The 21,720-nt window shown below is 40.1% G+C and overlaps 2 protein-coding genes across 6 annotated transcripts in view; both read left to right on the forward strand.

The window, feature by feature from the left end:
* The window catches only part of kif21b (kinesin family member 21B), a 70,467-nt gene extending 62,793 nt beyond the window's left edge, over positions 1-7,674 (forward strand). For all 3 annotated transcript variants that reach the window (XM_086291933.1, XM_086291934.1, XM_086291935.1), the window contains one exon: positions 1,175-7,674. The gene's annotated coding sequence lies outside the window, so the exon portion shown is untranslated. The remainder of the gene's footprint in view (positions 1-1,174) is intronic.
* A 10,268-nt stretch (positions 7,675-17,942) lies between these two features.
* The window catches only part of cpne5b (copine Vb), a 138,381-nt gene continuing 134,603 nt past the window's right edge, over positions 17,943-21,720 (forward strand). For 2 of the 3 annotated variants that reach the window (XM_086291939.1, XM_086291940.1), the window contains exons 1-2: positions 17,943-18,054; positions 18,198-18,470. In XM_086291939.1, the coding sequence (XP_086148065.1) occupies positions 18,352-18,470 (119 nt within the window). In that variant the 5' untranslated portion in view covers positions 17,943-18,054; positions 18,198-18,351. Of the gene's footprint in view, positions 18,055-18,127; positions 18,471-21,720 lie in introns of those variants that run through there. The other variant, XM_086291941.1, reaches the window with a different exon arrangement.

Here is a 21,720-nt window from a genome sequence, read left to right on the forward strand (position 1 = left end):
GTCTTGTGACTGAAGACGTCCTATTTCATAGAAGTGTTTGAGAAAATCACCCTGAGGCTAAAGTGATCTCAGTCATCAGTGAACACTTCCATAATGATCCCTCAATCTATACCTGCATATTCCTTTTGTGAGCTACAACCTCAGAGTAGAAAATAAAAATAAAACAGGCTTTAGCTTGGAAAAAGCTCCATGTAGTGTAACTAAATTCATCCCATGATTCGCTAGATTATAGCAGCAGTAACTGTATGACTTTATCAGTCTTTTGCAACACTTTTATTCTTTTCTTTTTCAGCCTTTCTGTTGTAGATTTGCTGCGGTGCTTGAGGCCATCTGTCGCACACAGGGATGTCCACTCCTGGGAAGATTGGCGCTCTGTTAACACACCAGAAAACTGCCAAAGTTTCTGCTTTTATAGGAGTGCTCACACTTGCTCATGATCAATTAAACCAAGTGAATTTGATTAGCGGTACCTGATTTCTATTTGCCTTCTTAAGTCCTGTGGAAGCAGTAAGGCTGTAGTTAATGCTGTGAAAAAAGAAATGATCAAGTCAACACTTCAAAAACGCTACTTTGTGACCAGTGGGTGACATCACAGCACTACGTCCATCTTATGTATACCGTCTATAGCTTAAAAAATCCACCCAGTCTCTTTCGCTTACCTTTACCAGGGTTGCGCGAGAGGCTGAAGCCTGCTGCCATGGAGCGAGCAGCGGGGTAGACTTTGGACAGTCTTATGAGCAACATATGTGTGTAGTGTTAATTGAAACTGCGATGTTGTTCTGTGCGTTACCCAATTGACTAATACAAAGTGGACCTGAACGGTGAGAATGAGCAAGCGGAACTGTGAAAATGAATCTGCACGGTTAGCAGAGTAACAGTGATGCTGTGGGCGGGTTAATTGGATTTACTTGTTGCAGAGTTATGAACCTGCTCCTAAACTTTAGGTTGGAGAGGTGTTTTTACTATGACACCATGTGGAAGGGTCTTTAATGAAGTCTGTGTGTGTGTGTTCGAAGTGCTCTTTGAAGTTCGTGTCTTTGTGTTGTGTCTGATGTACAATGACTTGTTTTGAAAGCAGGAGTGCCTGATTGATGTTCTGTTATTTTCTCCCCTTTGTTGTGTTCGCCTTGATTTTCGACTGCTCATCATCCCACCTCTGTCTCTTCATCTCCAGCGACAAGACGGTGAAGATCTGGCTGTCAAAGGTGTGGAGGAAGAGGTGAGAACCGGCGGGACGGCGGTTCCTTTGTCAGCCATTTTTCCACAACTTGAGCCACTGATCTGTGACCTGCTCGCTTCTACCACAGAAATGTGACACTGAAATCACAGTTTCCAAGGCGATCGGAGTGTCTTTTTTTGTCCTTCTTTGTCACAAGGCAACACGACAAAGCCGAGGTGAAATATGTAGTCAAAAGAAAAAGTCTTTGCCTTTCAGATTGTTTTTTACTGCCAATTTGAAAGTGCCATTCAAATGTGGTGCTACTTGGAAAAGATAAACAGCATCGTGCCTGGCTGTGTGTGTGCATCAGGCAAAAAGGGATTCTCTCCTGACATGAAAACTACTGCAACTTGGTGTCAAATAAATGAAAAAGTGTCCTTCTGTTCCTTCAAACAGTGAGCTGGACCTGCTCAGAGACATGTGTATTCATGCATCTGTTGTTTGAAAATTAAGACACAGCCTGAATTTAAAAAAAAAAAAAAAAAACCCAAGAGGGACGCTAAAGAACTGAGACCTGTGTTCATCCATTCGGGAGCGTTGTGGCTGTTAGGACGCTGAACACAAGTGGACAATCATACTGTGTGTTCACAGCAGTGGATCAACAGACTATCTTGGAAATACCATCACTTAGTCTTCTGCTTTTGACTGTGTTTTCTCCCTTTACGATCAACTTCCTCTCACTATCTTAGTGGAACTTTATTGTTTTTCATTTTTGTAATATCTTGTGTTAATTTATTATTTTCCCTACCTCAGTTGTTTTGGACTTACAGTATGAGGTGGGAGTGAACATTTTTACGGGTCTCCGTGTACAAAAACACCTGGTGCTCCACATATTGAAGTCTTTTTTTCTTTAATGCTCTGAGTAGCTCCTGGTCTCTGTGTGGATTTGTCCTCTGTGGGCCTCGGGTTATCAGACTGTCTGGCTGCTGACCTTGCAAATAGGAAACACGTCCAGTAGCACAACCGAGGTAGCACTGGTCCTGGAGGACCCGAACAGACTTTATTATCTGCTCTGGGAAGTGCTAACTGCGGCAAAAATAAGAAACACCCCTGCAGATGCACACGACACAAACAGAAGACGCTCCTCACACGTTCTTGAGTGCCGCATCGAGGGCAGAGAGCCAGATCATTATCCAAACCAACCGTCAGTGTGTGTGGCTCATACCTGCCATTTATCCTCGACGCAAAGCATAATAGGAGCGCTACTCGTTTCCCCCGGCCTTTTTTCCTGCTCCACTCTGATCTTTGAGGTTAGTAAGAGTGTCAGACTGACCAGCCTTACTGAGGAGTCCAAGCTACTTCTCCAGGAAGCCAATTTAATTAGAGGTCTCGCAGCTCTCACCAGCTTTTCAGGCAAGATTACTTGGGTGAAAGTAGGTCATAACTGAGAGGGATTTATTATTAACATCCCAATTTTCTTCCACCCACTATTTGCTGCTATACTTACAGACAGGAATAAACTTCCTATACCTGTGCACTGATGTACAAATCTGTTTATGTGGCAGATTATGTGTGTGGGCAGCACATACATATGCACAAACTGTGGACACACACAAATAGACAATTTCAGAGGATGTTTCGGTTATCCATCTTGCCTGATAGGTCCTGGCGTCCCTCACTGTGTTGATTTAGTGTCTCTTTAATTAAACGGATTCAGCACTGCCATGTTCCACTGAGACAAAGGTACACGTCCATACATGTCGACGGGTGACAGCGACTCTTTAAAGTAATTTAAAAATCTCCTTTGTTTTTTTTTGTCTGACACCTTAAAATGGCAAGCATTCACATCTGTTTATTAACTTTTCCTGTACTGCTCCAAAATGACAAGAGCTTCTTTTAACACATAGATGTCTTACCGTTCAATTACAAAAAAACAGCAACACACAATTCACACTCTCTTAGTATTACAGCTAAGCTTCGTTCAGTTAGGCAATATCACTCGGTTTGTTAAAAAAATAATATATTGGTGATTTAGTGCACTTTTCCTTATAAAAGACCCAGAGACATACAGTATGTAGTTGAGTTAAGTGATGCTGGGATCATAAAACAGTGTTCACGTTCAAAAGTGTGCTGAGAGTATGAAGTGCTTTCAGCAGGCTTTCTATCAACTCTGCTCTGATACGTGAGTATGTTCTGCTGCTGTTTCATGTGTCCAACATGAGTTTGAAGCTGCTTCCACTCCAAAAACAGTGACATGCAGAAGTTTGAGCACCCCCTTTAAAAATGTCTGTTAGTGCCAATGGCTTGGCAAGTAATGTTTGTAAAAATTTTATTTTAGCGTTTTTTTTGCAAAAAAAAGGTTTCCCCAGCCACTGGCTTAAACATAAGACCAAAGCTCGATTTATTGACTTAAGTATTTATTTTTTTCATCCAACCAACTGAGCACTCAAAGCTTTTTCTACAAGTTTCATTCAGAAAATTCACTTTCTACCACTGACACAGAGTCACACTCCAGTGGCACATTGTGGCTAACTTCAGTATCTTGGCCAGGGTTTTCCCGGCACGTGGACTGAAGGAGTCAGGGATCGAGCCACTGACTTTCTGATTGGTAGACAGCCCACTTTACCACCTGAACTCTCCCCAGACGTCTTTATACACTGTGACCGCAAACTTCTGTTCTGACTTCATCGGTCCACCAGACTTCTCTTTAGGATTTCTAGACCTCAACTTAACCATCCATCGTTCCTTTTAACCACCATCTCTCATTTATGTTTACTAACTGACCGCCTCCTCAAAAACACTTTCCTATCTTCTTATAGCTGTTGCTGTGTGGGCATCAATTATTTACATTTTTAGAGTGCTAGGCAGCTGCTGAAGGAGGACAGTGACTGCTCTAGTGTTGGAGCATGAGTATTTGCAAAGCCTTTAATAATTTGCATCATCATCAAGCCACGGCCCAAACGACAGAACTAAGGTCTGAGATCTCAGATCTCTTGGGATGCTCAAACTTTTGCGTGCCACTGTATCGGGGTTTTGGAGTTCTTTTTTTTAGGTGGGGAGGTTGTAATGAATGCAAACATTTTTATGGGGTCAGTATGATGAAGCATTCTTGGGTGTTATTTTTGCTATGATTAGAAACTCAGGTAAAGGTTGAAGGATAATATTAGTCATAACTTGACCCTGTGAATTTAGCTAGCTTTTTGAATCAAACAAATGCCTTGTTTGACAGATTTTTTTACTTTGAGAAAAATGGTACTGTCAGTCTGTAAAATAGCCATTTTCATGTTTTGATTTTGCATCTGATTCCCTTTACTTGTTATCTTTGTACTGTGCTTTTGTGTACAGAGCGTACACAGTTAAGATAGCATCTTCCCAATTTGGCCAAAGAAGAAGATGTGCACTGAATTTTGACCATAAATATGTACAAAATAGGGTATTTGTATAGTAGTTTGAATATAAAACTGGACTGAGTGTTGAAAAATGTGATCAGTGGGGTAATTAAACTCCCAAACTAACAAGTTGTATACTTTGACTCCACCGTACACTATGTATTTATCTGTGCCAATTAGCCAAACTGACCCTGCTCACCAGGTTGGTGATGTGTTTCACATGGTAATAATGCTGAGAAAGGATTTAGCTCTTTTTTCAAAACATCTCCATATTTCTATTTAATGCTAGGATCTTGTAGTTCTGTAGCTTTAGGCACTCTCTGTGGTGCCCTGTGCTTGTACATTTTCTGAACGATGCAGATGGTGCTGATCAGAAGTCCAGAAACACCTTTGGGGGGGAGGGGTAATTTAAATGATGTACACCTGAATCAAAATCTCCTAAATGTCTGAATTTGGACTTGTTGACTGTTAATGCGTCACGCAAAAGATGCAATACAAAAATGATGACTCTGCATAAAATCTACTCAGAGAGTTATTATAAACATGCAGAAGCAATAAACTATCATCTGACCTTGGATCAGCCCAACCTTGAGTTGCCCCAAACTCTGAGACTTGTACTTCAGCATCACTTCATTACTTGACGATGTGTAAATAGTTGTGCCAATTCCTTTTCACGTATTACAGAGGAGATGCCGTTGAGATTAAGTGTCGCTCCTTTCTCATTGGCTGACTTCAGCTGAATCTCTGATAGCTAGATTTAGTCATACTTTGAAAATGAACACAAGGCTGTTTTGCAGCTATGTAATTAAGCCATGTTTTAGACTCAGTTTACAAAGAAAAGCTCCAGCCATGAAAAACATACTGAAAAGAGGACATCCATTTAGATCTGTAGTAGGAGTAGAAATGAGTAATAATAATGTTTCTGCTGATATATTATGTAAGATAATAATTCAGTCATAAAAAAGACAGATCCCTGTTGTCCCTTTTTTTTATAATCATGGGAAGAAGAAGTTGTAGATTTTTATAGCTCCAGCTGATATGTTGCTTAATCTGTAAAACCCATTAATCTGTAATCAATAGGAATCTTCCTAAAGACTAATTTTGCTAGTAAGTTAGATGAGATAAAATAATAACATTGGCCAGACATATTTTGTGTGGAGCTATATGAAACCGTTAATCATGTTTAATTGTTATCAGTTAGTATTTTAAATTTACTTATCTGTATAGCACTTTCTGCCATGTATAATGTTGCAAAAACAAAAAGTATTTTGCAGTGGTGGCTAACCTTTGGCTAACCTTAGCAGGGCTAGCTACAGTAGCGTTGGGCTCTTCCTAGCGTCCACATTCCAGTGCACAGTATCGTTGCACATCACGTCAGATGCCTGGTTACTTTCCAGTTTATCCTGACAAAGCTGACATACAGTCTCTCTTAATTTAGTTTTTTAAAATTCTGCACAACAGCACTGGCTAGCATGGTTAGCACCAGATGCCACGGTGGCGCAGCAAGTTCTTTGAACCAGTTATTGCCGTTGTACATGAAGAAAAAAAGGACAATACATTTAACTGACTAGCACTTCTAGCACTGATTAGCAAGAGCAGCAATATTTAAATGTCTAGTCGACTAGTTGCACATCTTGTTAAACATTAAATATCCAAAAGCAGCACCCCCAGTGTTAGTTAAAAAAGCAAAGCTGCGAACAACAAAACAAGCGCTCACACAACCATTTGCTGAGCCCCACTACAAGTTAGTGTTGGTACATGTTCACAGTTTATGTTGATAGCTGTGGAAATCCACAGCTATATATAAGGACATACTTGGACAGGCGTCACAGTGGTTTGATTTATTTTTATCTATTCTTGCAAGGTCATTTTCTTTTGCTGCAGAAAATGTAACAAAAACCCAGCGAGCAAATCTGATGCTCTTTAAAACAGGTTTCAGTGCTCATTTCCCTCCAAACCAAATAAAGATGAGGGCAGAGCTGCTTTTGTTACTCCTTGCTCTCATTGCTGTAGTTGTTCCAGTTCTGAACAGGTATTTTTGTAATGTAGCCCTACACAATGTGAAATTGTCATTTGGTTTAGGAAATAATGCTAGGGTACTTCTGTAGGTGGTAAACTGCTTACTTGCTACTGTCATTTACTTCTGTAAAGGATAAAATAGACAGTGCTACTATTATTATCTCTTTACACAGGATATTGATCACAGTAGAGGCCCGTTCACAATGTTTTAGCATGTTTACAAATCCAAATTCGCTTTTTCTTATTACATTTTTGAAACTACGACTTGGTCTGTTGCTGTTTTGGTGGTGGGGCTTAGCAAATGGTGAATTGACTGAATACAAAATATAAATCTATTCGTTTTCACAGGCAAGAAAATTCAACATAGGACTACAGAACAGATTGGAGAGTCAAGCTGCCAGTCAGACCAATCGTGTGATTACCACCTTTAGCCCTTTGTTTCCAGCCCAGCCGTCTTATGACTGTATGGGGGGGAAAAAAACTCAAGTAGTCAGTCTCTCAGCATTAGCCTCATGCCTCATCCAACAGGCCTTACTGCCTTATCAAACAGAAGGTGCACGTAGGACATTGATAATCATTCGCCAAATATCCTGAATCTCTGATGACTGTAGATTGTCCTACAGATTGTGGAATTCTGTTCTTAGTGAGTCACCGTCTCTGCTTGGTTTATCATTATGGCTGAAAAAGACTTTCAACTTTGCCTCAGGCTGCTGAGAGGATAGGATCGTGTCTAGGCACAATCAAGAGGGCACTTTACGGCTCTGCTGCTTGTCAGTGAATCTCTATCACACACCAACACACGTCTCCTCTGCAGCGGCTCGAGTGCTTTTTTTCTCCTGGTGTGTGTAGCATGGTAACACAATATGTGGCAGTATCTGTGAAAAATGTACTTATGGGACATTCATGCAGGGTCAAAGGTCATGTGTGCCTTTTATTGCACAGACTACTCCCTCTTAAATGACTGTAAATATCTGTACTTTTTTTTATATATATATATATGATAATGTGCATGCAACCAACCCATGTAAAATAGGTTTGAACTGTAAATAATGTAAATAAATATTTAAAGAAGGATCCAGTGTTTCCTCAAGACAATAAATCAGTTCAAAACAAGTGCATTTTGTGGTTTTGAATTCAATGCGATGTAATGTTTGTGCATCCGGCTCAGATCTTTTAGACTTCTTCTGTACGCATTTTGAGTAGTTTTTCAAGCAAAATGTCATCAACATTCACTGATTTTAGCCCTTTAAATGTAAGAATATGCGGATTATGTGGTATTCCTGTACCAGATATATCTCACTAAGCTTGACGAATGAGTAATGAGCATTCTTCAAAGGATAATTTAAATAAAGGTTACCAAAGCTCTATTGTGGATCATAAAGAAATATCAAAAGTCCCTTTGGAGAAGATGAAACTCATTATCAGACATTTAGTTTTGTTATTAGTTATCGTATTTGCCCAGCTTTCTAACTTCTTAGCTCTCGAATCTGTCTGATATGAAAGACCAAAGGATCTCTTACGTTGCAGATGGGAGAGGAGTTATGATCATTCAGTACAAACAGACCAACAGGTTGTAGACGATGAAATGTAGACATGGGAGGGCATGTTTTTCAACTAGATTCATTTCTTTCTACTTCAGGGATAGAGATGCATTTCCAAAACTCATAAATCTTCATTTCCTTTGCAAACTCTGATCATTAACTTGTGTCGGGCTGCGCCTGGCCCAGCCGCGATGGGAGACACAAGCACTGTGATGTACGATGGCCATTAACGCCTCAGAGGAGGCAGAAACCATTTGACGATGCCAGTCACAAACAAATAAACATCCATACACAAACCCTGTCACATCCCAGCTGCATGTGCTCCATCTGCTCTCTTCATACAGCAAACTGCTGAAATTTCATTTGAATGCCTCCGTCTGTTTCATTACACTTCAACGTTCCAGTAAGTCTGTTTTCACTAGCTGATCCATCAGTCTCTGTCCTACAATATTCATCACCTTGTAACTAAAAAACACAATATGAAACTCAGCCAAATACCCCGAGAGTGTAGCTGTGTTCTATATTCAGAGTGTACTGGTAGGTAAAACAAAATGAAAGTTTCCAGTATCACAGTAACCTTGGGTTTTTGCAATAATGGCAGTGTCAGTGGGCCACTTGGCTGGTCTGTCACTTTCCACAGTTTGCAGAAAGAAATCTGTGGGCGTTGCAGACATTCTCAGTTCAACTCTTTGATTTTTACAGTAAGGAAATACCTGCAGAACTACTGATATTCCTGTCAGCTTTAACATTTTCTGCTTGTGTTACAAAACCTTTAAACACCTAAAACTCTGACTGATGCTGTCTTTATTTTCACAGGTGAGCCTCACAGTACCAGCAGCAGTAGTTGCGCAGTCCAACTCCCCATATCTTAAAAGGGATTTAAATTAAAGGCTCATACATGAGTACTGTTCACCTGCCAAAACACAGCTTGATGCTGCCTGTTAGCATAGACATAGTGGATAATTTAGCTAAAGACCCAGACATTTTCCTTGGTAATCAGTGGAAACCAAAACAGAGCCCAAACTGAATATGCCTGAAGTTCAAAGCTAATGTATGATACACATTCACCAGCATGAAAGGTGCTTTTGTTTCAGTTTTAATAATAAATAGAACTAAAATTGACATTGTCGCAACTGCTCAGTGTGTTATGAGCTGCCACTTATGAAGCACACACACTTTTCCAACTGAATTCTTAAAACCTTACTTTATATGACTGATCCTAAATGGACAATAACAGAAATGACACTTTATTATATAATTTATTAGATTCCCCCCCTTTTTGATGATAATGCAAGCGAGGAGGAGCGACATTATGGAAACGAGCCCAACTGTGGAAAAGGATTAAGACTGAGACAGAAGATGAAACACAAAAAAGAAAGGAGTTTGGTTTTGAGTGCTGGCTGGGGAAGAAGAAGAATCATGTTGAGGGGGGGAGGGGTTACAATAAATGGGAAGCTGCAGGCTTATTATTTTAAATAAAATGAAGACGCAGTAGGAAGCACCTCCAGTGTGACATTAAGGGAGGTAAACTGAGAACATGCTCCACACATATTGAATAGGGAACTGAACAAATGTGTGGAAAAGCTGAACAATTTGCTAATGCTATACCTTGAAAGAACATATATACGGATAATAACTGTGGAATTAGAGCCTTTATAGCGAATGATTGACACTTTAGGTTAGAACCTTATTCACTCTACATAAATTCACACTTAGGAAGAGAAATAAGTGAGAGGTACTCTGAGAGACAGTCGTGAACTGAGGATATTAGCGCTGAAGAACTAATAAACTTCTTTTTCTGCAAAAAAACAAACCACTGTTTTTCACTCAAACAGCAAGCATTTGCACATTTGTGCACCCACTGAGCACAGCCTTGGACTATCACCCATATACCACAGTCTAATCCCATTATGCACTCTCTCTTTGAGTCCGGATTTACGCACACCCCGACGCTCTGTGGTACCAGGCTTATTCACATCAGAGGGACACTCAGTCATTCATGAACACAGACGGAAAAAGCACAGTGCTGATTTAATAATTATGTTTAGTGGGAGCTTTTGTGAAACACTGTTCATGAGTGTATAATATACTGAATACTTAATTAATTGACAGATTAGTCATATTCAAGTAGGCAGGTTCACTAGAAATGACTCAGCTATAAGGCCAGAGACACATTCAGTGTCACTGTCATAGGTGAAATCCAACGCTTTCTTTGTTTGTCACTGACAAACTTTACAGTCCAGAGCTAATTGGCTTCATATTATGACATTAACAATGTAATTATAATTCGGAGATGTTCACTGAATCATTTTCTCAGTTTTAAAGGAACAATTTTTCATTTTGAGAAGTACACTTCTTGCCAAGAGTCGAATAAGAAGATCTGTTCCACACAGGTTCTGATTTCCCTTAGTGGCTGCTGTCCTGAGACCACAGTGCGCCTCTACAGTTATACAACAATTACCTCAAACCATTATGATGAGCCCAAACTCCTTTGATGATTTCCCCTTTGCTGTGATGAAGACCTGAAACTATTTTAGAATATGCTATCCTCCTGTCGCCATAATTATCTCCAGTGCGTAACTGTGACCTCTGACTATTTAATTTGGCTAAGATGTGACAGCGCCTGGTGTAATCAGTGCAGCTGAGAATAGAGCACCTCACTGTTAATTCTTCCAACAACCAACAACTAAGTCTTGTAAAATGTGGTAAATAAAAAAAAGTGAGTGGTTGACTGAATCAATTTTAACGTGAAGCATCATGCAACGAAGCAGGCGATGGGTTTAGGGCTAAGGGGGCGCTGGTTTGACTCAGTGTTGAGCAGGTGACGCTCTCCCTCTGCTTTCCTCTTACTGTCTGTCAATAATGTTGAAAAAAGCCAAAAAACCCAACCATGGGTTAAGTTCATGATATCTACAGTACTTGCCATCTTGCCAGTTTCCTTAACTCCATGAGAGACAGGGAAATCAGTATTATGGGCAACTGATTAAGGTTGCTGTGAGCTTTATGACCCTAGCTCCAACTTTTGCTTATTGCATACAATTTAAGTTAATCTGGGGAAAGGATCTCTAACCGGAGCTCCACCATCATTAATTGTTAGATGGCTTGTTATGAAGTCTTAGCATAAAGACCTAGGTTGAATCAGTCCAAAGATACCTTTATGGCTCTCTATTTATCTGTAATGTTGTAAGAAAATGGAAAAAAGAAAGGGAACCCCCCCCAAACGAAACAACAGATTGCACAACATGCTAGCTAGTTTGCCCCGTTCCCATCTTTGTGCTAAACTCACAGGCTGCTGGCTTTAGCTCAGTATTACAAAATATGGAGTTGATCCTCTCATCTAACCTGATCATAAAGGTGTGGAAGTAAGTATGCAACTTATTTGAAAAGTTCCCAGCCAGTAGGTCTAGAAACGATTGATTTCAAGGATAGCTCTGTTTGTGCTGTGCACTATTCTGTATATTTTTTCACTTGGTGAAGTTTTTTTGGATTTAATGTTCCTTTTGTTTGCAATTTTCTCTCTTGTGGCTCTTGAGTCACCCAGCTGAATGTATTTACAACAACATCATCTACATCAAGAATCATAAAATGGGTCACTTTGTGTATGAAAATACAAATACTTTCTCACAGATCATTACAACTGCAGACAAAACAACAGATTTATGACAACAGGTTAAATCACACATAATGTGTTGTGAAATAGCTATTTATTTATAATTTTTTTTCTTTATTTAAATACTTTCCAGTCCCCTTTTGAATCCACTTTCTTGGTATTTCCATGTAATGTGTGTTTCTGCCTCTCACTTTGTCTTCTTCTCTGAGTCTTTTTCTTTTGCTTGCTTTTTTGTGCTGCTTTTCCATGGCAGGAAGTTGTAGGATACCAGAACGGTGAGAAGGTAAGTAGCCATGCCAGTGTATCCACCGATTACGAGACACAGCGGCTGTGCCAGCACGAACAGACAGAACACGTTCATCGACGCGTGGTCGGTCAGCTCCACCCGGTCATCCTGCGCGGCCTTCATCACTCCAAAGAAATACATCAGTGCCAGCGCCGGATAAAAGGCCAGTTCCATCACGATGATGAAGATGACGTGGTGCCTTTGGATTTAACGTGCATAGTATTTAAAAGTAGTTTGTAAAAATCCACTGACTTATTGAGTATTTTCAGAGACACACTCACCCTCATGAAATACGCTCTCTCCCAGACAGAAATCCCTCTCAAGTGTGAAAGAGGCTGTGACAGAAAAACAGACTGGGACCTTTGATCCTTCATCACAACAGTCTTGTCAAACATTAGCCACCTACTTTCTTCCTTATCGGGACACTCGAAGGTTGTTGACATCTCAACGTGATCTGGTGTTTTTTTTAAAAAAAACACCCTTTTAAATACTCCACCTGACCAACACAGTGTGCTTTCATGAGCATCATCTAAAAAGTTAGCGCGTTCCTCAACAGTTCTTAAAATATGTCAATTTAACTTTCATTTTTTGAGCACATGAATAAGCTGACTTGTGTGAACTGAATGACGTATCATAAATTAATTACGTTATAAAATCTTGAACTTTACTTTTACACAGCATGTCTCATGAAATGTTATTTTTTTAACATCTTTTGTGATCTGACTTCAAACATACACACAAAAGAAAACTATTCAGTTTGAAAACTATAGACTAAGTTTCAAGAGATCGACATTCGGGGTCAGGAGCACATTCTTTTCCTTTTTTTTTTCTAGTGTCGCGTTAGAGAGGAATACTGATACCACTTTAATGTCTGTACACCAAATATGACGCTGCTGCCATTAGTTAGCATAGAAGAAACAGGACTGCCACTTCAGACTTGTGGTGGTAATAACATTTAATTACATGTAATTACAAGGTAATAACCAGGTAATACTTGTATCAACCTTGGTTGTAAGCTGATCCTCTGACTGAAATGTATAAAATGCACAGAACCATTTAGTAACAGTAGTTTGTACTGTAAAGTGTTTGTTTAGGTAGTATAGTAACCTGTCAGGATTACAGAGATAATCTGTGTACAGATGTTTTTACTTAGGACACTATGACCATATTATAATACAGAAATTAAAGCTATTTTATAGCCTTAACTCCCCCCCCTCCTCCTGCCCCTCCCCCCTTTGTTTGAATGTAATAAAGTAAATATTATATGTTTGATGTTGTGGCTTATTACCTGGAAGCATTTGTGGTAGTTTCTTTGCAACAATAACCATAAAATTGGGGTGAAAAATGCAACTATAGAAAAAGTAATAACAGATTAAACCAAATGCTGGGAGGTATAATGATGACCTGCAAACTATTGTGTTAGTTTTTTCTGTAACAACAATGACTCAGGGCTGGAAATTAAAAAAATGCCCATTCCTATTATATTTCATGGTAATGTTTACTACAATTGAAACCCAAGGACCAGAAAAATATTCTGCATTTGCTAAATGGAAATGCTATAATTTTCAAGTCAAGCATAGGTGCTGTGGTTAGTTTAAGTGACATCACCGGGATGTGCAACTTTGTTTTATTAATGTAGCTCTAAAGGGTGAATGGCAATCTAACTCTTTAAATCATAGTTAACAAATCTGTTAATTAGACACGTTTCTTCTTATATCACTATTAATATAATGCAGTGTTAGCATTACTTAGTCATTTTATTGTGGATACATTTTGCTTTGGCATTCCAGCCATAAAATAAAAAAAGGCTTTTTGAGGGCAGTAAAAGGCTAGATAAATAAGGGCCAATTTTAATGGTGCCAGCTTGTGTGACACAGAGCTGAGCACTCCTTGGATTTTCTTCCCTGTAGAAATTTTGCCTTTAGGGATTTCTTTGCCACTGTGCTCTGTATCATTTTCACTTTATTTTCAGCTTTTAAACTCAGACACCACTTATTAGCAAAGACATAAACCCACTCAACATATGGTTCTCTAGTACAAAAAAAAAAAAAAAAGAGCATCCAGGCACCTTCCCATGAGAACTCAGTGATGAACTTTCCCCACAGCAGGAAAACTACTGCATCATTAAAACTTTTGGGTAAGTAGCTGCAAGTCTTCTATCAAGGATTTCATAATTAACTCTAAGAGCTTGTGCGTCTACTGTAGACCTGGAAAAATCAGGTTATTATTATTTTGCCAGTGGCTCTGGCACAGCATGGAGTTCATTGACTTACAAGTACTGCAGGAGCGCACGGGCTGTTAGCCAGCCCATCAGCCACCTATAGGCTGCCATAGTGGCTTCCCACAAATACTGTATATGTGTGTTTCCCTCAGTTTGTCAGTCTTGGAGCAATGATTCATAAAAGCCTTCTTTATGCTGCTTGGCACCTCAGGAGGGATTTGATTTTGGATTAAACCACTGGGCCACAGAGCAGGATTACACTCTGGGAGGGAACATGTGGTCCTTTTGAACTGGGTTTATCAAACCCCCTACTTATCTACAAGGTACAACTGAGTAGACTTGTGTCTTGCAGAGAGGCACACAAAGCCTCAGCACCCATTTTAAATCCAATTTAATCATAATCAGAGGTCATAAGTCAAAACCACAGTATTGATTTAAGCTGCAGCAAATAATTGTTATCGTAATAGTAAAAATAAATAAATAAATCTGAGTTGTGCTAAATTAGAACGACTGTTCCAAATGCTGTTTTGAGCACAGAACTCATAATTTGATTTTGCAGTCTCTCAGCTATGTGGTGATAATTGTGATTTACTTTTGGTACCACTTTAATTCTAAAGGTCCAAATTATCGCCCTGTGGTAGTCAGGATAGGCTCCACCCCCCATGACCTTGTAAAGATTAGCAGATGAAAATGGATGGATGGATGGATGTATGTATGTATGAAGGGTCTACATCAAGTAAATGACACTAAATGCGTCATATAAAAGGTATAATCCCATGTTAAATTTACACTTGATTCTGAAAACTTTGCTTCATTTACAATGACTACATTTCAGAGAAAGACATTTAAAAACCCCACTCAAAGCATTTAATTTGAGTGTTATTGAAGCACAGCCATATAAATCAGAATATAACCTTTAAAAGTTTGATTAAACATTTGAACCCTTTTGTTAAAGATGTTACTTAACACTACTTTGTACTAAAATGAAATTAAAGCTTACTGAGTAATAAAAAAAACACTTTCTTTGGGCTCAATAATTAAAACGAATTGAAAAATATTTGTTAACTGGGAGGTATAAGCACAAAATCTTACAGGTCCCAGAGCTTCTTTAATATTATAATTTCAGATGTTGTGTGTTTTTATATTTAATAGCGCTTGAGCATGAAATCATACACACATTTCATTTTAGAGGAGAAAACATTATTTTAGCGCCGTCACAGGCAGGCTGAAAATACTACCTGTACCTCCACCCCTACCCCCACCGCTTAATGGGGCATCCAAAATGTATTACTTTGTAAAATATTCTTTGTTTCTTAAAAAAAAAAAGAAATGTTAAAACCGCAGGTAAAATAGATTAAACGAGTAAACAAATGTGTCCCTACTTCAGGTGGGTAAAAAAAAAAAAAGCTTCATTTTCTTGACAGGGCATTTGTTTGCTTTTGCATAATTGCTTCCAGAAAGGCGATCTTTTTGGACAGCATGACGCAAGTAAGAATAAACACAGTAATTAGCGTTTAGAAAACTGCAGGAAGCTGAGAAAATAGGATGGAGAAGGAGGAAAAGGGGCATTTGAATCTCCTATGGTGTTATTAATGTCACTGGCAGTACAAAGCATTGACCACCTCCGAGTCCGTGGCAGATGGATGGGAATAGCATTTAAAGAAGATGTGCAGTGTTTTAGAGGGTTTTGATCACTCAAGTTGACCCCACAATATTAAGAACTAATGTAGCACAGATAATCAGATATTGCTTTTATATGGCCCAATGAAGAATTTATTTGAAAAAATACGTTTGATGGTATGATATATGATCAGAAATTCATAAAATATATGTTTTTTTAATTAAATCTGCTAATTTGCAAATGAGAATAACTGTTATTTTTTTCCATCTATCTATTTTCTGTCTGTGATTGATTACTATCACTGACCAGATGCAACAAACACAGAGGTATTTTTCTATTTAACTCATACAGTGATGTGTTTTCTTTCTTTTTTGTCAGTAACCAGGAGGCAAAACATTGCTCGGTTTCAACACCCCCTCCCCCACAGAACACCCTGTGTTTTCAGATCACAGCACATGAAGGGGTGGAAATAGATTTCGTTTTGATATGTGGATTCCCAGTTTTTAAGAATATAAATATGCAAAATATGTCGTATTTCTGAAAAGTCTGCCATCCACAGGTTACTACTCAAGGCAAAATAGATAGATATTGTGAAGGTCTTCTTCCTCCCCTTCCTGCATCTTCTTTTTTTTGTTTGTTTTTGTCCTCTGGCCCTGATCCTGCCAACCCACTCTGTGGAACATCTGCAATAGCATGCTCACCCACTCTAAACAGCAAACCCTTAAAATACATGAATCATCCTGGAGAGAAAAGGGTGGGTATGTAGATGTGTGTGCCTCTTTATCTCTGCTTATGGGTGACATATGAGAAAATAATTTGTTTTTATACGTGCACACTGGTGTACGCGTTGGTGAGCACGTGTAAAAGAACGACTGCATGATTGTATGTGTGTGTGTGTGTGTGTGTGTGTGTTCCTGATCCTGAGTTGGAGAGCTGTGTGGGCAGAAGCATCCTGTGCCGGTGTAAATTGATTTCCAGAATCCAGACGCTAGGTGCACTATGCAGGAAAGAGCTGTGTGCTTCTGCACCCATTTATGAAAGGTGGTATAATGGTTTATGGCTGCATGTGTCTCTGTGATGTGTGTGCGAGAGATAGCAATTGGGAAAGGAGAGACAGAGAAATAGACAGAAAAGGTGCAATGACACAGAAAAATCTGATGTCTCTGTTTCCATATTGACCACAAAAGTAACAACTACACTTTTCCAAGTAGGTGAAAAGGGGCTCCTTTCCTGATAATAATGTTTGTTTATTCACAATTTGTGAGAAGAGGACGGACAAATATGTGGAGTGTCAGAACAAGTGAGATAAACAGTGAGGTGATGGAGAGAGACCAGCGCACATGTTGCTTGTATTTAGGAACCATACTTATCCAAAAATGACAAACCCATCACTATCTTGACAGGCAGTGGCATCAGTTTAGCATATTCATTACAATGTGTGTGTGTTTTTAGCTGCACAACAACAGGCTAATGGGGGGATGGATGATGGCCATTAAATCTTTATGTAACTCCCTCACTCTAATCATCATTGATTTTAAATCAGCCAGCATGAACACTTTTTAATTGGCAGTTCTGACTGTCTGAAAGTGTTGTGTACAAGCCTTCCATCAAAGAAAGATGGGAAACATTTGCACGTTTGACTGTGTAAGCACTTAAAGCTGATCCTGCTGTTTTTCTTTCTTAAAAAAAAATATCTCAATGGTTCACTGTGGTGTTGAATTTCTTTACTGTTTCGCATTCTGTTATGCCTTCTCAAAAGTCCAATATATAAAATGTTCCAATATAAAAAATAAAAAATAGATGACTAAATATTGTGCTCCAGCTTTGCTCTTCAGCCGTCTAAACATGGGTTGTCCCGACCAGCAGGACTGCTTCCAATTTGCATTCAGTCTCACAAGCATCCTTCAGGACAAGCAGCTTTTTGATGCCACGCCTTAGAAAAAGTCCAAAAATACGAAATAACATCAATTAGTCATCTGCTATGACTGACACTGGAGTGCACGCTGAAGAGGAGGCTACACAGGATGTTGCAGGGTGACAACAGCAGCGCCAGTGTACAGGGTTGCCAGCACTTGATTGTAATTCCGTGTGGGAGGAGGATGGGTGGGTTTAAGTGTATGTAGTCATTCCTCTTCACACGCTCCGCTGTGCGCACACGGTGAAGACAAAAGCAGAGCGCGGTCCACCTCTCCATGTGACGTCCAGCAGGTCGGTGAAAGCGCAACAGTAATCTCAGAAATCAAGAAAAAAAAATAAGTATTTACGCTGCGCAGAGTTAACCAAGTGCGCCCTTTTCCTTTTCCCCCCCTGGGTGTTCCCTCACTGGGTACTCTCCTCTCCATCCTCTTCAGCTTCAACATTTGTGAAGTGGCTGCCTCACCCGGTCGGACCGGAGGCCGTCTGGTCTCTGATCTGTTATCAGGAGTCACCGGAGACTCGCTGCGCACCGCCGGCGCCAGGCTGTGCGCCTCTCGGATCACACCCGAGCCACCACGAGCTCTGGCGATGGACATGATGGAAGGAGACGTTATGGACAAGCTGGAAGACACGTCATCGGTGTACGACTTCGACCCGATCACCGGCAACATTCCGGCCACCAAAGTAGAGATCACCGTCTCCTGTAGGTGAGTCGACGCGTCCGCAGAGAGCGGAGAGCGCAGCGGACCACCGGCGGTCAGGAAAGTTCGGTGTTCGGACTGCATGTTAGAGCTGTGCTAGAAAAGTTGTGAAAAGCGCCCCACCCAACTCATCCTATACGTGTAGCTGCAGATTTTGCTGTGCAGACCGTTAGTTTCCATGGTTTGGTTTACAAGGAAAGTTGTTTGTATCATTTTTTTCTACTTAAACTCTCAGTGTACGTGTGTGCATTTATTTGAGAAAAAGTTCCAATTTCCCTTGAACTTTTCAAGTATTTCCAATTTGCCATCAAAAAAAGTGTCTGAAAATGTGCACAACATCACATTATTTCGTTTCCCTGTGTATACATATTCAAGGTTAAATCTGGGAGGAAATCTTTTATGCTGCCAGCTCTTTCTGTTGAAACACTGTTTGAGGACAAAATAATTCCATGTGACATAATACATCACCAAACATGGTAATAATTATATATTAGACAGATCCTTTAATGTGACATCTTTTCAGCCAGAAGCCTCTTTCATGCTGTGCCCATTGTAACCGCCGGCTGCTTTCAGAACACTAAAAGCCTCATTCTTACCTCCCCTACACTCTTTAAAAAGTAGTGGATGTTAAAGATTCAAAGGTTTGCATCACGTTCACACAGTGCCCGTGTCCTTGGCCTCAAGCTTACTCCCATTTTTATTATTTTTCAGTACAAAAGGATTCAGAAAGCCTCTCGGGAAGAGAAATCCACCCTCACCAAATGAATCTCCCTACAGTGCTCGTTCAGTGAGAATAGACAGTCACTCCTCTTCCCATTAGAAGAAGGTTTTAAAGTCAAGGCTTTCAACGTCTTTCACCTCTCAGACACTCCAGTGCTGGCATGTGTGAGCATCTTCGCACACACACACATGCACATACACACTGAACCGCACATGAATGTTTCTGGTCTTTGATGCTGGATTTTGGGTTGGTGAGCCACTGAAGCAGAGTGAGTTTGAGCTATAACAAGCTGCGTGTGCATTATTGATGCGCTTTCTGGCGTTCAGAGAAGCTCGCTGCCACATTATTCGTCTCAGAGTAAAAAAAACAAAAAACCCAAAACATAGCCCTGCTTGGAATTTACTGAATGAACAGCCATTGTGCTGCTGGGCGATGGTGGGGAATCAGCTTAGATGACGAATGGGTAGCAAACTGGTTGCCTACCAATGAAAGACCTGCACGCTCTTGGATTTTGATGTTTCTCAGCCTGTAATGATGAGGCGAATGGAATTATATCATTGCTGATACGCAATTAAGCACCATTCAGGTAAATAATGAGTCCCATTCTGACAAACCCCAGCATATATGCAAATGGTTCCTCTGCATGTGTGTACATTTGTGCTGATGTGTGATTAAAATAAAAAAGAGGGAGAAAACCAAAGCAGTGGTGCACAACCCTCCTGGCAGAAAGAAGAAGAGTTTGTTGAGAGGAAATCATTAATTGAAAGGAGAAGGTCGATGCATCTCCCTCCTGCTTCACTGCCACCTTGTTTGTGTCTGTGAGACAGATCGAGAGTTCGAAAAGCTAAGAGTTCATCTTATGTTTGATGTCTTGGTAATTTAGACTTTTATTAAAGGCAGGAAGATGTATAGATGGTCTTTACCTGTACATAAATGGTCTATACTCATACATACTCAAACCAAGCGCTACAAGCTCTCTACTTAAGGGCTTGTCCTTACTGTGATCATGCCACACATAGGAAGAAATGCTAATGAGCTACACACACCTAAGTGCAAAAGGTTGCTCACATAACCCCATAGTAGGGATTTTGCTTTGTAGACTACAATCCCTGCTCTCTGTAATAGCTAACAACAGGCTACTCTATCAGCCACAATTGAAGCAGAGGAAATCAACAGTTAAATCTCTCTGTCACAGTCAAATACTTCTAATAACAGTTCAAGGCCTCACAAATCCTCTACAGATGTTGTGTGACTCAGATTCCTATTGAGGAGATGAGCCTCCCCGTTGGCTCTTCTATGCAGTTCTCCCTTTGTCATTATGTCCGTGCGCGCTCTGAAACCTCGAAACCATGATGATAGTCGTTCCCTCCGGGTTAATACCCCCTATTACAGGCTGCACCCCCTGCTTTTGACATCGTGTTATTATCAGGACCAGTGACAAACAGAGAGCGCTGAGCGGGCACAGGATCAGGGGAAAAGAGGGAAAATGACAAGAATTGAAATGTCTTTAATTCAAGGCAAGGAGAAGCATGAGAGATTTGGGGTGGTAGGACATTTTTGTCATATAAAAGAGATCATCCTTTTCCAATCAGAAGCTCTTCGGAATATTCACCAAATAGATTTAGCTTCTACGACACATCGCTGACAGTCCTTCGGTTATGTCTGTCACCATGCTCGCATTGCTCGCTTACGTTTGATGTGTAACTTGCGGCACATTTGTTTTGTGAGAGAGCCTGGCCTTTGGAAATGAAAGACCGGTGAGACGGTTTGACACGGCAGAAAGAAGAAAAAATATTGGGGGCCAACACTGAACGTGTGGTTTCTCTTAAAATGGTGTTTACACACCCACAGGGATTGCCAGTCAATGGTCATCTTCTGAAGGTCAGTGATGAGAAGAGGGCACAACCTGCACTAGAACAGAAATGCAGTGGAAAAGCTCGGCTTTCATTCAGCCCTTTATTATATCCCTCTTTGCCATTTGCTTCATTTTCTAACTGTCCAGTCAGTTCAACAAAATAAAGCAGTACTTATGCATCTAAGGCCATTTACCAGTGTCCCAGTCAGCTCTGGGGACACTGACTGGCTTGTTTATTGAAGAGCAGGTCTGTCAGCTGCCAAGCGTGATACGGTGAAAAGCAGCAGACTCACCTGGCATGATGTGATGGTGTGTTACAGTGTTGGAGCTTGCATAAACATAAGCTTAGAGTATGAGCTGCATTTCTAAGCTGCCATTGTAGACCAGTGATTGGACCTAGCATTCGTTTTTGCCATTCATTACCATTCAGTAACAGAGAACATGAAGGGCTTTCTAGCACCTCATCTCAATGGCAATCACCTGGCTAACATCATTTGGAGGAGGGCACGAGATAAAAAGCTTCATTATTTAATTCCGATGGTTAGAAGAGCCTGTCAAACCTTTAAAATGCTTTAGTGTTGATAAATTACATTTAGGGTTTTTCAGATATCACCTTTAATCTGTTTTTCAGCAAAAAAAAAAGAAGATATGCGCTGAGCTTAGGTGATGAAATATTCATA

Source organism: Aulonocara sp. 'chitande type north' Nkhata Bay, linkage group LG5 (assembly GCF_057382095.1).
Source record: "Aulonocara sp. 'chitande type north' Nkhata Bay isolate Kocher_YH1m ecotype deep benthic linkage group LG5, A_spYH_male_GT1.1, whole genome shotgun sequence".
NCBI classification, from domain to species: domain Eukaryota; kingdom Metazoa; phylum Chordata; class Actinopteri; order Cichliformes; family Cichlidae; genus Aulonocara; species Aulonocara sp. 'chitande type north' Nkhata Bay.